This window comes from Loxodonta africana, chromosome 25 (genome assembly GCF_030014295.1).
Source record: "Loxodonta africana isolate mLoxAfr1 chromosome 25, mLoxAfr1.hap2, whole genome shotgun sequence".
Taxonomy (NCBI): Eukaryota; Metazoa; Chordata; class Mammalia; order Proboscidea; family Elephantidae; genus Loxodonta; species Loxodonta africana.
Genome location: NC_087366.1, coordinates 60,540,731 through 60,561,315, shown reverse-complemented (window position 1 = coordinate 60,561,315; position 20,585 = coordinate 60,540,731). Strand labels below are relative to the sequence as shown.

Here is a 20,585-nt window from a genome sequence, read left to right as displayed (position 1 = left end):
AAACTATACCAACCCATTGTTTTGAATAACAGTATGGTTTATCTATTTTTTTTTAAATAATGTATATACTGGTTACTTTTATTATGCAGTATAAAGTGAAAAAGAAGCGCCATTTGTGATAAAGAATGTTTAGAAGTTGCTTAAGCTTTGGTTTCCTCCTTCTATAATGGAGTGCCTTTAATAGGAGGGTTAGGAGAACTTTCCTGTAGTTCTTTGAAATAGAAATGACCATTTTTCTTCCATGTTAGTCTTTTTTTTGTCAAACACAAATACACTAGACCGGGGTTCAGCAAACTACAGTTCACAGGTCAAATCTGTCCCCGGCCAGTGTTTTCACTGGAACTTTCCCTGAATTTCTGACCTATGGAAACTGTGTTGAGATTGTTTGTTATTATTTTCAGCCACTCATTTTTCGAGACATTCATTATCAGCAATGGAGAATTCAGAAAAGAGAAGTCATGGGTTAGTGGGACTTCCTTCCATGAAGGATTGTGAGGACAGAGAGGAAAATAGAAGAGGTTTAAAAAAATGGTAGGAAATGGAAATGATCAAGCCTGTGCCTGAATCTCTCCATCCTCTAAAGAGGCCGTACGCACAAATGCCAGAGCGGCTGTTATCCTTCCTCCTTTCTAATAGGACTCTGGGTAGGTACCAGTTATGAAGGGGAGCCCAATAGCAATATGAAGAACCCAGGATGTTTAAGGGACCTTCATAGTGGAATAATGGAATAGTGTGAAGCAACAAGTGGATTCTCAAATGGTGAGGTTGTTGCCTTGAGAGCCAGTGGGCATACTATGGAGCCTCTGTAGCTGTGGCAAGGTAACTCTGCATCTTCGTGTGGGCCAAAATTGGATGAAGGACATGAGAACAATTATCTCAGAAAGTTCTCAGTAGAATTCATGAAGCCCTAACCAAGCTTAGAGTTACTATATGTTCAGCAACTTCACGTATTCTCATGGCATAAACTTTGGACACAAGAAGATGGTGAACACGTGTTCATTCTTGGCTTGGTTGGGTCTTCATGAACATCATTTTAGCCTCACTTAGGCTCTTGCTATTGCTGAGAACTTTCTGAGATACTCAATTATCATCACAAAAAATAAACTGGAGTACACACTAGTAGACAGGTTCCAAATGTCATTGTACTAGAATGCTAGACTCATTATGCTTTCAATTTTCTTTTCTTTTAAACTTTTTATCACTGTATTTTTTAAAAATAATTTTTATTGTGCTTTAAGTAAAAGTTTACAAATCAAGTCAGATTGAATATAATGCTTTTATACGAAAAGACACACAAGCCAAAAACAAAATTACTGTTTGAACAAAACATTTTACAACCAAAAAAAAAAAAACAGCAACATAAAATTCCTCTCTACAGACGCTAATAACGATAACCATGTACACGGGTTAATCTCTTTCCAAACATATGTTTATTATAAATAACTAAAAAATATTTCTTACTGATATCTAATTCTTATCTCCTGTATTAATGAGTTGCTTTTTTATTGTGAAAACAAACCAGGGGACCGTTATCTTCTGAGAACACAAGAAATCTGGGAAAGTCCAGATTCATTCTCTCCTAATTCCCTACCTTTCCTGTACCACAAAATTGGAATGGCTTGAGGGGCAGGATGGAGTTAATATTCAGTTTTTAAAGAAATGTACAGAGCAGGCTTCATAAATGGGGTAGAAGTGAAAGAATATTACGGGATCTTAGATTTACCTGGAAGTAGAAGAAAGTCAGCTAGCCACGAGTCTCCATGGCTACCCATACATACCTCAACACAACCCTCATCACAACTTATCTTAGCAGCTTGAGGAATTGTCTTTCTTCCCCACTAGGGTCAACGTTCTGACAAGGCAGGGGTCATGTCCTCCTTACTCCCCACTGTATTTAGAGTGCAAAGCAGATCATAGGATTGCAATAAATATTTGTTGAATCAGTCAGTGAAAACCATGAATGAAATGCACTCTGCCTGTTTGGGAAGAGTGATAGACTGCACTAGCAAGACTGATCTATTGGTAGTAGTTGGCAAATCATTTCATTCTATCATTCAAATGGTGACTGCATTGGTTTGAAACACGTGCACTGAACATCACAGTTGGTGCTCGTCATACAGTATTGGTGTCAGAACTGGGAAATGAGGGAAAGTCCTCTGTCTGTAACAGGCAGGGAATAGTTGCAATTGCATGTATTCCTGGCATATGATAGCAATTTCAATGGATATTTATTAGAATAAATTAAACTTACTCTCTGTATTCCATATGACTGTTCAAAACATTCCACAAAATTGAAAAAAAAAATTGAATAAACTTTGAAGCCTAAAAAATGATAGAAAACATACTACTTAACATGTCAAAAGTCAAAACCTAACAGGCAAAAACAAATATCAATGCTAACTATTCCAAGAGGCTGCCTGGCATTAGTTTAACTAGAAATGGGAAGAAATACAAGGTGTTGAAAATTAAAAGACGCTCCACACTTACTGGAGGCTTGTAGCTTTTGAGAAATGTAATACAATCCCGATAGATCAGACTCTACAAGAGGAATCTACTTGGTAAGAAATTAGAATGGTAATATAATCAGGATGGGAATATACATTATTTGGTAGAAATAGTGTATGAAGTAATTTATAGTATGAACAGAGTAAAAGCATTTGAAATGATATAAATTGGATGCCCATTAATGCTGTCATAAAGAAAAATGATGGTGGGTGAGGGTTTAAAAGACTACTTATCTCAAGCTGCTTTCTTTCTTTGCTTAGGATAATAATTATCTCCCTTAATTCTGAGTTTCAAAATAAGCTCTATAACCACAAACTTTCGTAATTTTAGGGCAACATTCACAACTCTTTGGCTCAGCACAAATTTGTGATCTTGACTGATACCCACACTGGTCTGTGGCATGCCCCATCATGTACCATGCAGCAAACGTACACAGAATTGCTTGAGTTGCCTGAATGTACTTTATTTTCAGACACAGCTCCACGCCTTTTCACACACGGTTTCGTTCATGAGGACCACTCTTCCTCCACAACATTATCTGGCTAGTTCAGCTTACACGTCACCTCCTTATTGTGAAACTTTGGGTGGTTCTCAATCATTAACACTACCACCACACAGATGTGATTGCCTGTTCTCACAGCCCCTACCAGTGCTTTCTTAAGGAGCCCTGGTGGTGCAGTGGTTAAGGGCTCAGCTGCTAACTGAGAGATTGGAGGTTTGAACCCACCAGCTGCTCCATGGGAAGAAAATGTGGCAACCCGCTTCTATAAAGATTACAGCCTTGGAAACTATATGGGCCTGTTCTACCCTGTCCTATAGGGTAGCCATGAGTCAGAATTGACTCGATGGGACACAGCAACAAAAACAACAACCTCCGGGTCAACATGTAATATACTATATTGTAATTTTTTGTTTGCTTATGTATATCTCCTCTCAAGTATGAGATTGAGTTTACTTAGCTATCTCCCCTCTCAATATCTATACTTTCCCTCTTTATATATCTAGTAGATGGTACAGTTCTTAGTCGGTAATAAGCACTGAATAAAATATTATTGAATGAATGGATCAATGAATTTATTTTCTACTCATATCTGGTCAGTTTTTCTAGGAGATAATATTAAGAATATTAAGAAGACTTATAGAAACAATTGCTTATCACCTTCTCTTTTGCTTTCTTTCTCATCCTCTCCCTACCTTTTTTCTCTTTTTTTTTTTTTCCCTCTCAGAAGTACTGCTGCATTGATCCCTTGATATATTGTGGGATGATAAAATGATAATGAAAACAAAAGTAGAAGTGAATAATAAAGGTAGAAATGAAACTTAGGGTTCATGAAAGTATAGTGTTGTCTAATACTCTAAACTTAAGCTATGTTAATGTCTCTAAGTGATGTAAGCAATGGTCATATGTAGAAATGATCATCCTCTAGTTTTCCCAGTTGGACAATATTCCATGATCCATAGGGTTTTCATTGGCTAATTTTCAGAAGCAGATTGCCAGTCCCTTCTTCCCAGGTTGCCTTAGTCTAGAAGCTCTGCTGAAACCTGTCCACCATGGGTGACCTTGCTGGTATTTGAAATGCTGGTGGTATCCAGCTTGAAAGCAACAACACACAAGCCACCACAGTATGACAAACTGTCAAAGGGGTGGAAGATGAGTCCCCTGGGTTAAAAGGCTCTCAAAGAACACAGCGGCAACAACAATGGACTTGGACATACCAATGATCATAAAGATGGTGCGGGACTAGGTAACATTTCATTCTGTTGTACATAGAGTCACCATGAGTTGGAACCAACTTGTTGGCAACTAACAGCAAGTTTCTTTGTGGAAGGATTTCCCTAGAATAACATTTAAAGGCTGTCTCCCCACTCATGACATTCTAAAAGAAGAGTGACTTATCTGGTAGAGAATTTAAAAAAAGATGCAAAGGACGCTCAGATCAGCCTATTGCTTCTTCTGTCTCCTCATCTGCTTACCTGCAGGAGAGGAGGTATATTCTCCAACACTCATGACAGGCTTTTATCAGTAGTCAAGATGATTTTTATTTTTAATTTCCATCTGCCTGACCCCAATGCCTAGTTCATCTTTTGTTCCAAAGTCAAATAGGAAAAGAACAATATAATTTACTGATAATAAAACCCTAAACCCTAAAACCCAACACTAACAAAAGAGCACTATTTCTATGAGAGCCATTCTCTCACACCTATGACACATAAAATGATTTCCCATAGACAAATGAGATTGAGATTACCGCAGAGATATGTGATTTCCAATATGCTAACTTGACTTCTACAACTTTTTCTTCTTCTGAAAGCAAATGAAAATACAAGTGAAATTTTATTTAGGAATATCATTGTATACACCTTGTTTTGAAAAGACTAATTGCTCACAGACTTCAAAATTATTCCACCATTTTTAATGTGATATATGTAAATAACAAGCAACTGGCAAGCTTTATAAGTGATGTTACATTGTGCTCCTAAGTTGGAAATCACCGTCCTAGAGAATCCCATAGTGCACCAGATAGCTAGTAAAAGTTCTTGTTCTAACAAGGAATTCTATAATGGTCTCGACCAAATGATCAAGCTTGCTTGGAAGACAACACTATTAATTTTCTTTGAAAAGTTCAATGATTCTCCATCTGTAATTCCAAATGCCTTTATTTAACCCAAAGATTTGTGTTCATCCAGCTGGAATATAAGTAGTGTTTCCTTTTCATAATACACATGCTATCCACAGACTGGAAACAGAGTAATAAACATGAGAGTATTATTAGAATGATACGAAGTTCTGATGGCATTAACCAATTGCTCTTACCGCTCAAATGCCATCATGCAGATAATTTTCACATCATTAATTACAGAGATTGTCAAGAAATGCCAGAAGTGGCATTTTTTATGAAAAATAAGGTTTCAGGAAATAATACCTTGTGTAATAGGATTATATAAATGTCTGATTAATGAATGAATACACATTTATTGTGTAAGAAACTGTTATTTGGATTCGGTATTGGCTTAATCATGAAAAAGGGCAAGAGCATTGTATTCACATGGAATATTGTGTAAAATAAATCACAATAGCTTATGATGGAAAACATGTTTCTGGATTTAAGGACAGCATTGAGGTTTCAAGTTTAATTTTGGTATTGAACTAAGCTGTATCGAAAATAGGGTGACCACAATTCATAGCATCAGAGATAATTCAACCAGTAGTACTATCGTTTTAAAAATCACTTTTAATATTTTTATAACTCTCTCTCTTCCTCTACCGCAAAAGTTTAAGTTTCAGGACACCTGGATCATGCTGATATTTGGAAGAAAATAAACATTCTAGTAGCAGGTTTCTAGGATACTTTGCCAACATGGCAGATGTAGACAGATGTTCATTTCCCTCTGCAATCTGCAACATGAAGTTCAGAATTTTCATTAACTTTATGAAGACTTGGACTATTAAGTAGACATTTAGAGTTAAGAGAAAATGATGGACATAATAAGCTAGGTGTAAGTCCTGTGGAATTAGGTGCAAAATATAACCTACTTTAACATAGACATAATAAAACTCTATGCTGTGCAGAAGTTTGAAAGCCAACCAATATTTTAAAACAAGGTATCCTCCTAACGATTTGTTTTGAGGATGTTTATAGGATTGCAGTATTTTGACATAGTTTTACACACTGTTCTAACTAATTATGGATGGAAAACTAGAATTTTGGAAAACTAGGCTGCCAACCAAAAGGTTGGCAGCTCAAATCTACCAGCGCTCTTTGGAACCCCTATTGGGCAGTTCTACTCTGTCCTATAGGGTCACTACGAGTCGGAATTGATTTGACAGCAACAGGTTTGGTTTTTTGGTTTTGGGTATTAAACAAATAGCAAAAAAATGGAAACTTGATTAAAAATCACTGTTCCAACGTTTCTTAAACCAGCTTGTAGCTAAACAAGACAAGGGGCAAAACTCAGAGGAAGGCAGGACTGGAAGGGTATAAAAACATCATTTTGTCTTCAGGGAAATTGTATGTAAAACATATGAGTAAATATTTTTAAAGACAATGGGCCTCATCAGTTTGATTTCTACAAGCTCCTTTAAAATTTTCACAAAAGTTACAGGTGCAAAGACAGGCTTCATGCTTTGTTCATGTTCTTCTCTTAAATTAAGCTTATGTTGTTGTGTTCTATCTTTGTGAAAACAGTAATATGTGAAAACATAAAATTACATTATTTGTTTAAATGTTACTGTGATTCAAACTGAAAAAAAAATTAACCTTTTTAACCTGGGAATTTTAAAATTTTAATCCATTATAATAGAAATATTTGATAAATTTCCTATAATCGCTATACCCAGAGAAAACTACAGATAATTGTTTGTTGTCTTTCAGTATTTTTATACATTTTAAATTAAAATATTAATTCTTCACTGATTATTTTAATACATTTTGATTGCCTTAAACAATGTCATTCACATTTCCATGTTTTTAAAATATAAACTATGATATAATTTTACAATCATACCCCACGGTTTATTTAACAACATGTTGTTACGAGATACTGTTGAGTCGCTTTTGAGTCATTGCAACCCCATGTGACAGAGTAGAGCTGACCCACATGGTTTTCTAGGCTGCAGTCTTTATGGGAGCAGATCAGCAGGTCTTTTCTCCCACGAAGCCACTGTGTGGGCTCAAACCTCTGACCTTTGGGTTAGCAGCCGAGTGCTTAAGTGTTGCAGCACCAGGGTTCCTTATTTAACAACATATCAGGATTCTATTCTGCCATACACCATAACTTACTGAAATTTTTTCCCATTGCTCAATATCCACATGGTTTCCAATATTTCACTATGAAAAACGACATAGGCACAGGCATTTTTTTGTGATTTTTTGTCTATTTATGAGTATTTACTTGAAAAAAATTCCTTAGTGTAGATTTATTGAGTCAAGTGGTAAAGCAAAATGGTGAGGTTTTTCATATACTTTAACAATTTAACCCCCCCGAAAAGTTTTATCAGTGAACCCACAGAAACACCCCAATACTTTATGAAAATGCAAATTTCCCATGTCTTTATCAACACTGGATAGGATCATTTTTTCCTAACCTTTGAGAATTTGGTATTACCTGATATCTTATTTTTATTGCATTTCTTTGATTACTAGTGAGATCTGTAATTCTCTCTCTGCTTAGAACATTCCGTGTTGACAGAGAAACCATGACAATATTTATCCTCAGTGTGAAAGAAATTATCCAATGTGTCAATTGCCAGAATACTATATCTTTCCATTCCCCAAGCCCGTAAACTCACTGTATGGGTATTGATCTTCAGTTGTGTAGATTTCAAAATCATCCCTGAATAAACTGTAAGAAAGCCAGGGAGCATTTGGAGAGTCAGGTGGACTCCAGGAAAGATTGATAGCTGAAGAGCTTTGAACTTGTCCTCTGGGTGGAGGTTGCTGGGATGGAGCTAGATTACAATGGAGAGAGCATTCATTAGCCAAGGCAATCAATAAACACACAAGTAAACTGAAGCAAGATATCTAGCAAAGAGGTCTTTCTGATTCAGAATTACTTTATCAAGAAGACATGCGGTTTACCAAGACATTAATAAACAAAAAGAATGCAGCAAGAGTTCTCTGAAACAGAGCTTTTAACTATGAACGTAAAACAAATTCGTAGCTCAAAACAGTTGACAGAAATATAGTTGAGGGGAAAAACACAGAAGTTTGCATTAAGCAATTCTTTCTTTTTCTCCTTTTGAGAAATTATCCAAGGATGTATAACATTTACTTTCAACTTAGTTAACTTGAACAGTTGACATGAATACATTCCTTTGAAACTCAAAATTTTTAGATTTTTTAAGAGGATGTTTTCCATTCCACTAAGCACAATGGCTCTTCTTGCCTCACAGAGCACATTGTACAAGAAAATAAAATATTTGGTGGTATGAGTAGTCTAAATATTAGCAAGAAAGAATTTTAATATACTATGTGAATACACAGGCCCCTGTTAAAAGTGTTTTTAAGATGTGATATAATTGCCTCCATCAAGCATGTAAGAACATGTAGATCACTACTTAAAGATATTTTGTGAGTATATATACATAACATGAAAATATTGTCTCTTATTACTATAAATTTCTCCTTGGTCTCCCTTTCCTTGAGAGCAAGCTTTCCTTTTTCTTTTTCTTTTTCAGAATACGCTAAGGTGAAGGGGAAAAACAATGCCTAGCTGTTTTGTAAGGGCAATCAACCACCAGCTTATTTACCCTCTTCTTGCTCAATACTGCATTCATTTGAAGAAGTATATCCTCATCAGATTTTCTCTTTTTCTCATAAGCTAGGAACAGTATAGGTTATTATGTTACATTATTTTTTTAATCAATGATCCTTTTGCAAAGAAAATTTAAATCATGTACAGAAACGAACCAATTGATGAGGTAATCACCAATATTTTTATGTGAAGTATCTGCAGTTATGGGTGACTCCATCAGAGACTTGGAAGAAAAGAGATAAAGCACTCAAATTGGGTAATTTAGAGGAGCTTAATAAAGGGGCAGACCAAGTATAAGGAAACCAAAAATAATGACGCAGCACTCTGGGGTATGATAACAGTAAAGCTCTTTTACTGTTTATGTGGGGGTTCCTCAAGACCACCCCTAAGTTCAATGATTATCTAGGAGGAATTCACAAGAGTCAGCATATAGTTATATTCATGGCTAAGCATTATTACAGCAAAAAGTTTCAGAGCTCAACCAAGAAAGACAAAAGGTGAATGGGGCAAAGTGCTGGGGAAACCAGGCACAAGCTTCCAAAGATCCACTTCCAGTGAGGTCCCAAGGATGTGCAAAATTCCCCAGCGATGAGTTGTAACAACATGTGTGAAATGTTGCCACCCAGGGAAACTCATTACAAGTCAGCATTCATGGCTTTTATTGGGGCCTGTTCACATAGGCAGCCCCTGCCTGGCACATGCCAAAATCCCAGACTCCCAGAATGGAATGGAGCCATGCACTCAGCATGAACCAAATAGTTTTTATAAAAGTTTAGGCACATCAAGCCACTCTTCTCCAAGTTCCCAGGTGCCAGCCAAGGTTCAGCCTTGTAAACCAGCCTTTCTAAAGAGAAGCAGTCAGGCCTGCTGTGTTAACTCTTTTCTTCACACTTCCCTGAGCCTGAAGGAACGTACATAGGAACATCTGCCAGAACCCAAGGACATAGAAGGCTGTATGAAGAGCATCACCTGACAAGAGCTGTGGCCCCTTGTTGGAGGATGCAGCTAGCTCAAGGCCTAGAGGGAACGGAACATAGATTAAATATCCTGACTTCGCCTTCCTCTGGTGTCCCAGATGGCTGGAGGGTCCCTCCTAGTAGATGAACCCAACTGAAAGGCAGAGGGCCAGGGAGCCTGATGCTGCAGACTCTATAGAATCTTGGGGGACAGAGCTGAGTAGAGAAGGATGGATATTGTGTATACTTGGCAAAGACCATCAACTAAATGCTATTGCTAGTTCATCCATATTCATGCGTCATACACTTTATTTTAAAGACCATAATATAGCACAATAATCACATTTTAAGAAAACTTTAATAAGAAAATATTTCAAGAGTACTGACTTTGAAATATATAAAATCGCATATCCTGTATTATGTATAGGTCTCCTAAAGACAATGGTTCTGATCCTATGGCACACCATATTTACATCACATTTCTAAAGAAAAATATTCAAGCTAGGTACTCTCACTGTTCACCTTTCATCTGTTTCTTTCTTCTTTGAGTTCGCATTGTTATATTAAAGTTCTAACTGTCCAAATGCCTATTTAAACATAAGGCAAGGGGTAAGAATCAAGGTAACACATGCAAATACAATGACTTACAAGAAGTACCTTATATTTTTGAAATCAGGGATTTGCCATATTGGATATGGTGGCTTTGAAAGATTGCACACTGGCTACATTTGATCCTTTCAGTGGGTTTTAATTCAAGCTTCTAAACATTGTTGTTGGAGCCATGAGGATTCATAAGCTGCCCCATTTACAGGCTTCTCAAAGAGCCTGCAATCCATGTCAATTTAGTATTTTTTTCTGAGTTTTAATGATTATATCTAAAACTCTGCATGTTATCAGGATTATAAAAGATTTCAGAGTTAGTGAAATCATAACTGATCCTTGGACTACTTTCTAAGAAAGTGAAATAGTTTTTGGATGACTAAAAGAGAAAAATGTTTCAGTTCCATTCAAAAAGTGCAGCCAATGATTTGCATTACTTGAACATTTCCTAGGCAACACAGTTCTTCACACACAGGCTCTTTTAAAATGTTTGAAGCTGATTGCTTGTTATGACTGTCTCTAACCACAATCTTGTCTGACTTCACGATATAAATGAATAGTACCTGTTTGGCATTTAAATGAGAATTTTCATAGACCTGAAGTGTTAGACGGTTCAGCACCAGTATGTGCAGAGTTCAAGGGAATTTGGGGGATCAAGAAAAGAAATATGACTGTGATATAGCTTGGCACAAACAAACCATTTACAGGAGCTGATATATTGGAAGCCATGCAAAGGGGCGGTCCCTCATAGCAGGGGCTCTTCCAGAGGCAAGCAGCACAGGAAGTCACCAGAAAGGGAAGAGTGTATGAAAAACCCAGGAGAAGAGGAGAAGCTGGCGGGGGGGGGGGTGGTGGTGGTTGTGTACACCTTATGTGATGCCCTCCTGCAGCAAGGCAGAGAGTCTGGGTCAGAGAGCTCTGAAGAACAGCAGCATCCTAGGGTCCTTATAACTATGGGGTTTTTATCTTATCTAGGGCTACTAGATGTTGGGCACAGTTTCATGGGGTACGTGAAGCACACACGCTATAAGTGGCTAAAAAATCTGCCTATCTGGGCTATTTTTCAAACACTTTGATATATTCAAGTTCGGGTTTGGTATCAGGGGACTTTTTTAGATTAACATGACTCAGCTTTCTATGAAGAAGTAAGTTGAGGTCAATACACAGAGGCCATTTTTGACTTATATATATAACGCAATCTAAGAACAAATATGAAATCCTGGGCATGAGATATCTTGAACCCAGTCATTAGGTGCTCAAATTAGAATTTTGAGAAATTATTCACACATTCATTCATCAAAATTTCCAGAGAGGCCTATATAATGTATTTAGTCCCTTCTGTTCTACCTTCTAGTTTGTCCTATACTGCCTGGGATCTTAAAAGCTTGCAGGTGGCCCTCCAAGGCACAAAAATTCATCTCTAGTCACCTGCAGCAATGGAGGAAGAATGAGAGTTAGGGATAAGAGAAGGATATAGAACGTGTGGCTAATTGCCTTTATGAAGAGCTGCTTGGTTTCTAAAGAAGAATCCTGATCAAAAGGGGGGAAATGCAGAATAAAGTTTCAAATTATAATGGACTCCAGACTTTCTGGAACCATGCAAACTAGATGAACCCATGAAACTTTTGCTCTGAGATAATCTTTAAACTTTAAACCAAAAATACCCCCTGAAGTTTTCTTAAAACCAAACAATAGTTTAGCTTAACTAGTAAAAATGTGATTACGATGAATATAAAAAAGCAATTTCAATAGGGAAATAGAGGCTATAGATAGACTAGCTGCCAGAATTGAACAGTACAATAACAGAAATGGAAACTTCACTAAATGGACTCAGTGGTAGATTTGAGATGGCAGAATAAAAAAGCAGCAAACTCAAAAACAGAACAATAGAAAGAACTTAAAAATACAGAAATAGAGTTTTTCCAATGCAAAGCACAGAGAGAAAAAAAGAAAGAAAATGAACAGAGCCTCACAGACCTGTAAGAAATGTCAAATGTATGAAAATATGTGTAATGGGAGTCCCAGAGAATAGAGAACACAGAGAAAGGGGCATAAAAAAGATTTAAAGATATATTGGTCCAAACATCCCACATTTTATATAAAACATTAATCTACAATTCTAAGAAGCACAACCCCCATGCATCTGTCAGTTTGTTGTACTGTGGGGGCTTGTGTGCTGCTGTGATTCTGGAAGCTACGCCACAGGTATTCAAATACCAGCAGGGACACTCATGGCAGACAGGTTTCAGCTGTGCTTCCAGACTAAGACAGAGTAGAAAGAAAGAAAGTGATCAAACATGCAATTAGGATGCTCTGATAATTACCAGTGATTAGAATGCAAAAGTTGGACACAAAGAATAAGGACAGGTAGTTGGAAAATATGGCCTTGGTGACAGAAACGATGCTGCAGATCACATGAGAGAATTTTGCAAGTCCAACAACCTCTCCATTGCAAATACCATTTTTCATCAACATAAATGGCAACTATAAACATGGGCCTCACCAGATGGAATACACAGGAATTAAATCGACTACATCTGTGGAAAGAGACAATGGAAAAACTCAATATCATCAGGTAGAACAAGGCCAGGGGCCGACTACAGATCAGACCATCAATTACTTTTATGCAAGTTCAAGTTGAAACTGAAGAAAATTAGGATAAATCCATGAGACCCAAAGTACAACCTTGAGTTTATCCCACCTGAATTTAGAGGCCACCTCATGAATAGATTTGATGCACTGAACACTAACGACCAAAGACCAGAAGAGTTGTGGAATGACATCAAGGACATCATACATGAAGAAAGCAAGAGGTCATTAAAAAGACAGAAGAGAAAGAAAAGACCTAACTGGATGCCAGAAAAGACTCTGAAACTTGCTCTTGAACGTCAAGTAGTTAAAGCAAAAGGAAAAAATGATGAAGTAAAAGAGCAGAACAAAAAATGTCAAAGAGCTGCTTGAGAAGAGAAAGTAAAGTATTATGATGTCATGTGCAGAGACCTGGAGATAGAATATCAAAAGGGAAGATCACACTCAGCACTTCTCCAGCTGAAAGAACTAAAGAAAAATTCAAGCCTCGAGTTGCAATTTGAAGGAATCTATGGAAAAATACTAAACAATGCAGGAAGCATCAAAAGAAGATGGAAGGAATACAGAGCCAATATACTAAAAAGAATTGGTGGACATTCAATCATTTCAGGAGGTAACATATGATCAGGAACCAACGGTATTGAAAGAAGTCCAAGCTGCACTGAAGTCATTGACGAAAAACAAGGCTCCAGGAATTAATGGAATATCAACTGAGATGTTTCATTGAATGGATGCAGCACTGGAAGTACTCACTCATTCATGCCAAGAAATTTGGAAGACAGCTACCTGGCCAACTGACTGGAAGAGATCCATATTTATGCCTATTCCCAAGAAAGGTGATACAACCAAATGCAGAAATTATTAAACAATATCATTAAAATCACATGCAAGTAAAGTTTTACTATAGATCATTCCAAAGTGGCTGCACCAGTATATCGACAGGGACTTGCCAGAAATTCCAGCAGGATTTAGAAAAGGACATGGAACCAGGGATATCATTGCTGATGTCAGATGGATCCTAGCTGAAAGGAGAGAATATCAGAAAGATGTTTACCTGTGTTCTATTGACTATGCAAAGGTATCCAACTGTGTGGATCGTAACAAATTACGGATAGCATTGCAGAGAATGGGAATTCCAGAACATTCAACTTTGCTCCTGAGGAATCTGTACATGGATCAAGAGGCAGTTGTTCGAACAGAACAAGGGAATATTGCATGGTTTAAAGTCAGGAAAAGTGCGTTTCAGGGTTGTATCCTTTCACCATACCTATTCAGTCTGTATGCTGGGCACATAATCCAAAAAGTGGGACTATATGAAGCATGGAGCATCAGGATTGGAGGAAGACTCATTAACAACCTGTGATATGCAGATGACACAACCTTGCTGACTAAAACTGAAAAGGACTCGAAGGGCTTACCGATGAAGATCAAAGATCACAGCCTTCAGTATGGATTATGCCTCAACATAAAGAAAACAAAATCTTCACAACTGGACCAATGAACAACATCATGATAAATGGAGAAGAGACTGACGTTGTCAAAGATTCATTTTACTGGGACCCACAATCAACACCCATGGAAGCAGCAGTCAAGAAATCAAAAGATGCATTGCATTGAGCAAATCAGCTGCAAGAGATCTCTTTAAAGTGTTAAAAAGCAAAGATGTCACCTTGAGGACTAAGGTGTGCCTGATCCAAGCCATGGTGTTTTCAATCACCTCATATGCATGCAAAAGCTGGACAATGGATAAGGAAGGCCGAACAAGAATTGATGCTTTTGAACTGTGGCGTTGGCGAAGAATATTGAATATACCACGGACTGCCAAAAGAACAAACAAATCTGTCTTAGAAGAAGTACAACCCGAATGCTCCCTAGAAGGAAGGATTGCAAAACTATGTTATCAGGAGGAGAAGGACATCATGCTTGGTAAAGTAGAGGGTCAGAGAAAAAGAGGAAGACCCTCAACAAGATAGACTGACATAGTGGCTTCAACAATGGGCTCAAGCATAGCAACAATTGTGAGGATGGCACAGTAGCAGGCAGTGTGTCATTTTGCTGTGCATAGGGTCACTATGAGTCGGAACTGACTGGATGGCACCTAACAACAACAGTAACAACGACAAAAACAAAGAAGCACAAAGAGCCCAAGCAGGAAAATCACAAAAAGATCCACACTGAAACACATCATTACAAAGCAGATGAAAAGACAAAGAGAAAATCTTGAAAAGAGTAAGAGAAAAACAACATATTTTTGGAGGAATAAAAATAAAATTAAAGGCTGACTTCACATTAAAAACAAAGCCGGCCAGAATGCAAACAAGAATTGTATATCCAGAAAAACTACAATCAGAAATTAAGATGTTCTCAGGTAATTAAAAAAAAAAAACCTGACAGAATTTATTGCTAGTAGACCAGCCCTACAAGGAATACTAAATGAAATCCTTTAGGCTGAAAGAAAATGATGCCAAGAGTAAATGCAATCCATGGGAAGGAAACAGAAGCACCTGATAAGGTAAACATGTGGTTAAATACTAAAGACTGTTGGTGTGATTTCTTATTCTGTTTTCTTGTCTCAAATTATTTAAAAAATATAATGTTGTATCAAGAAGTAATTATAAATATAAGAGAATTATATTGAGTTTAGAATACACACACACACAAAATAATAACACACAGACAAGGGAGAAGAAGGAGCTATACTAAAGTATAGCTTTCATACATCACTGGAATTAAATAAGCGTAAACATGAAGTAGAAAGGACAAGCAGAGACACATATTCAACTCTTAGAGTAACCACTAATAAAATAAAATGCATAAAAAGTCAACAGAGTATGGTCAACTCATTTCAGGAGGGTGCCAAGACCATCCATCAGGGAATGAATTGTATTTTCAACAAATGGTGTTAAAACAAGTGGATAGACTCATGTGCAAGAATGAAATTGGACCCTCACCTCACACCATGTATAAAAATTAATTCAAAATGAATCACAGGAGAACTTTGAGGAAGAGGGTCACATGAGCAGGTCTAAGGTCCTGGTCCTCTCCACACAAACACCAAGAAAAGCAACTAGAAATCTGTACTCACCCCTGTAAGAACCCTGAAAAAGTAGGCAGAAATGGCAACAAGGAGCCACAAACTGAAATCAAGTAGGACAAAATTTATACTTGATATTAGCCAAAAGACAAAGAAATGATATAAAGATAAACAAGGGCAAAATTTAAATTGTAGAAAATCCAATGTATCCACTTTCCCTACTTCTTCCCCTCTAGTGCTCACTCTTCTAAACTGGCAGAAAGAACAAAACTTTGGTATGCCTGAATCTGAGCTCTCAAAAGGTAGGAGAGACAGCAGTGAGCAAAGACTGAAAGCTGGGTCCCTATAAGACTTTCTTGCATAAATTAGCACTTCTAAAGCACCATGTTTGTGGGGTGTTGAGAAAGCTAACACATTGTAATAGTCAAATAGCCTGGATTCAACAAAAAATCACAAGACACAAAAAGAAACTGGAAATGATTGCTGATTCAAAAGAACAGGAAAAAGGGAGAGAAATTAACACTATAGAAGTCCTGATAATGAACAATTGAGAAGAACTCAAACCAATAACATTAAATAAATTCAAAGAACCAAAGAAAAACACAGACAAAGGGCTAAAGGAAATCCAAAAAATGATGCATAAACAAAATAAGAATATAAATAAAAAGATAAATAAATAAAATATAAAGCCAATGAATAAATAGAAACCAAACAGAAATACTAGAACTAAAAAATGCAATGACTAAACGAAAAACACATTGGAAGGGATCAACAGCAGATCTGAGCTGTCAGATGAAAGAATCAGTGAACTATAAAAAAAAAGGTAATTGAAATCATGAATTTTGATGAGCAACAAGAAAGGAGGATTAAGAAAGCTGAGAATAGCCTAAAGGAAATATGGGTAACCATCAATGAAATCACATACGCATAACAGGAATCCCTGAAAGAGAAATAGTCAGAAAGAATATTCAAAAAATGGCAGAAAGCTTTCCAAATGTGACAAAGGACAGATTCAAGAAGACCAACAAAATCCAAATTGGATAAATCCAAAAAGATCTACATTGAGACATATATAATACAGCTCTCAAAAACTAAAGATAAAGAGAGAACCCTGAAAGCAGTAAGGGAGAGGTGAATTGTTACATAAAAAGGATTCCCAATAAGGTTAAATGCCAGGTTATCCTCAGAAAGTGTGGAGGCTAGAAGGCAGTGGAAAGACATACTTAAAGTGCTGAAAGAAAAGAACTGTCGAGAATTCTCTATCCAACAAAACTGTCCTTCAAGAATGAGGGCAAAATTAAAACATTTCCAGATAAACAAAAGCTAGGGTGGCCGTTACTACTAGATATGTCTTACAGAAATGGTAAAGGGTGTCCTTTAGACGGAAAAGAAAGGACACTACATAAAAACTGTAAAATACATATAGGAAAAAGAAAAGTTCTCCATTATAGGTAATTTCATGAGTAAATATAAAGGCCAGATTTCAAGTATTTAATTCTAGTTATGTCCATCATGTTTTAAAGTGGCAAATGCATAAAAAATAAGTATAAATTATGTTACGGTACTCATGATGTATAAAGATATAATAGGTGACAACAATAACATAAATGGGGGAAAGGGACCATATAGGAATATAACTTTTGTATGTTATTGTTTATTTTTTATTGTGCTTTAGGTAGAAGTTTACAGCTCATGTTAGTTTCTCATACATTTATACACACATTATTATGTGACCCTAATAGCTATCCCTACAATGTGACAACACATTCCTCCTTTCCACCCTGGATTTCCCATGTCCATTCAACCAGTGCCCCACTTTTTGCCTTCTCATCCCATCTCTGGACAGGAGCTGCCCAGTTAGACCTAACTTTAAGAGTTAAAACTATAAAGTTCTTAGAAGCAAGCATATACTTAAATACGCATGACCTTGGATTTGTCAGTGGATTGGTAGACATGACACCAAAAGCATGAATAACAATAGAAAAAATAGATAATTTGGACTTTACCAACATTAAAAACATTTATACTTTAAAGGTCACTGTCAAAAAAGTAAAGAAACAGCCCTCTGAATGGGATAAAATATTTGCAGAAAATATTTGTCATATATTTAATAAGGTACTTGTATCTAGAATATATAAAGAACTCTTACAACTCAAGCTTTTTTAGAGAGCAGGAAAATGATATAAGTCAGGTACTCAGATCTACACAAAGAAGGAAGACTATCAGCAAAGGAATAAATGAAGGTAAAATAAACCTTTATCTTTCTTATTCTTAATTGATCTAATAGATAACAGTTTGTTCAAAATAACAACAATGCATTGCGTTATCATAGCATACAAAACCCATTACTGTCAAGTCAATTCTGACTCCTAGCAACCCTACAGGACAGAGTAGAACTGCCTCAGTGGGGTTTCCAAGGGGCACCTGGTAGATTTGAACTACCGACCTTCTGGTTAGCAGCCGTAGCACTTAACCACTACGCCACCAGGGTTTCCACATCATAGCATATAGATAAGTGAAATGAAGGTCAGCACGGCTATAAAGGATGGGAGGAAGGAATGGGAATATGCTGTTATATGGTAACTGTACTACCTGTGAAGCAGGATAGTTTTACTTGAAGGTGGACTTACATTAGTTGTAAATGTATATTGCAAGCCCTAAGGCTACCACCAAAACAAATTTAAAAAGAAATACAATTAATGGGCTAAGAGAGGAGAGTGGGTGGGCCCACGTAAAGCGCAAGCAAAATCTGAAAACCTAGAAACAGAGGGTCAGATTGAAAAAACAAAAAGATGAACAAATACAGAGCAAGTGCAACAGATAGAAAATAGTTGCTGACATGGCAGAGATTAATCAAATTATATCAGTAATCACTTTAAATGTGAATGGTCTATATACAACACTTAAAAGACAGAGATTGGGGGGGTGGAGCCAAGATGGCGGACTAGGCAGACGCTACCTCAGATCCCTCTTACAACAAAGACACGGAAAAACAAGTGAATCCATCACATACATAACAATCTACAAACCCTGAACAACAAACACAGATTTAGAGACGGAGAATGAACTAATACGGGGAAGCAGCGATTGTTTCCAGAGCCTGGAGCCAGCGTACCAGTCAGGTACGGCACAAGCACAGAGAGCTGCTCCATCCCCCTGAACTAACCCCGGGAAGGGGCCCAGCCGGGTCGCGCGGGCGGTGTGGGACGCAGCCGATAGGAGAAGTCCCTGGGAGGCAGCGACTGGTATTGGAGCGGGGAGAACAGCGTCCCAGCCGGGACACTCGGTCACGGCACAAGCACGGGGAGCTGCTCTACTCATCTGAACTAACCCCGGGAGGGGGCCCACCTGGTTCGCGGGGGCGGCATGCCCACGCGGCTGGAGGGACGAGAAGTCCCCGGGAGGCAGTGACTGATTTTGGAGTCGAGAGTGCACCGTCCCAGTAGGGGAGCTTTGACGCTGGGCGTGGGGCTGGAAGCGGAGGATCTGACCGTGACTCCAGCGGGCCAGAGTCCCCGGGGGCAATCTCCACACAGCCAGCACACATAGGCGATGCGCCCGCAGGAATCTCAGATATAATAGTCATTCCAAGCAAGACAAGCAACTCTGGCTATATTCTGAGGTGCTACTCTCCTGTGTCTCTGTTCCCTCCCCCACCCTCCCCAGGGGGCTTCATTAACATCTGAATAGCCTGAGCCAGAGGGAGAACTCTGATAGGGGTCTGACTGCATTTTTTTTTTTAGCAGATTTTCTGGAAAAACTAGTTTCCCAGTGATGGCTCGGAGACAACAATCCATATCAAACCACTTAAAGAAGCAGACCATGACAGCTTCTCCAACCCCCCAAACAAAAGAATCAAAATCTTTCCCAAATGAAGATACAATCCTGGAATTATCAGATACAGAATATAAAAAACTAATTTACAGAATGCTTAAAGATATCACAAATGAAATTAGGATAACTGCAGAAAAAGCCAAGGAACACACTGATAAAACTGTTGAAGAACTCAAAAAGATTATTCAAGAACATTGTGGAAAAATTAATAAGTTGCAAGAATCCATAGAGAGACAACATGTAGAAATCCAAAAGATTAACAATAAAATTACAGAATTAGACAATGCAATAGGAAGTCAGAGGAGCAGACTCGAGCAATTAGAATGCAGACTGGGACATCTGGAGGACCAGGGAATCAACACCAACATAGCTGAAAAAAAATCAGATAAAAGAATTAAAAAAAATGAAGAAACCCTAAGAATCATGTGGGACTCTATCAAGAAGGATAACTTGCAGGTGATTGGAGTCCCAGAACAGGGAGGGGGGACAGAAAACACAGAGAAAATAGTTGAAGAACTCCTGACACAAAACTTCCCTGACATTATGAAAGACGAAAGGATATCTATCCAAGACGCTCATCGAACCCCATTTAAGATTGATCCAAAAAGAAAAACACCAAGACATATTATCATCAAACTCACCAAAACCAAAGATAAACAGAAAATTTTAAAAGCAGCCAGGGAGAAAAGAAAGGTTTCCTTCAAGGGAGAATCAATAAGAATAAGCTCAGACTACTCAGCAGAAACCATGCAGGCAAGAAGGGAATGGGACGACATATACAGAACACTGAAGGAGCAAAACTGCCAGCCAAG

General features: G+C 37.7%; 1 protein-coding gene across 1 annotated transcript in view; it reads right to left on the bottom strand.

Moving 5' to 3' along the window:
- USH2A (usherin) overlaps positions 1–20,585 on the bottom strand; it is an 894,134-nt gene that overhangs the window by 652,105 nt on the left and 221,444 nt on the right. The window contains exon 15 of the mRNA XM_003419876.4: positions 7,796–7,954. Coding sequence (XP_003419924.2) covers positions 7,796–7,954 — 159 coding nt within the window. The remainder of the gene's footprint in view (positions 1–7,795; positions 7,955–20,585) is intronic.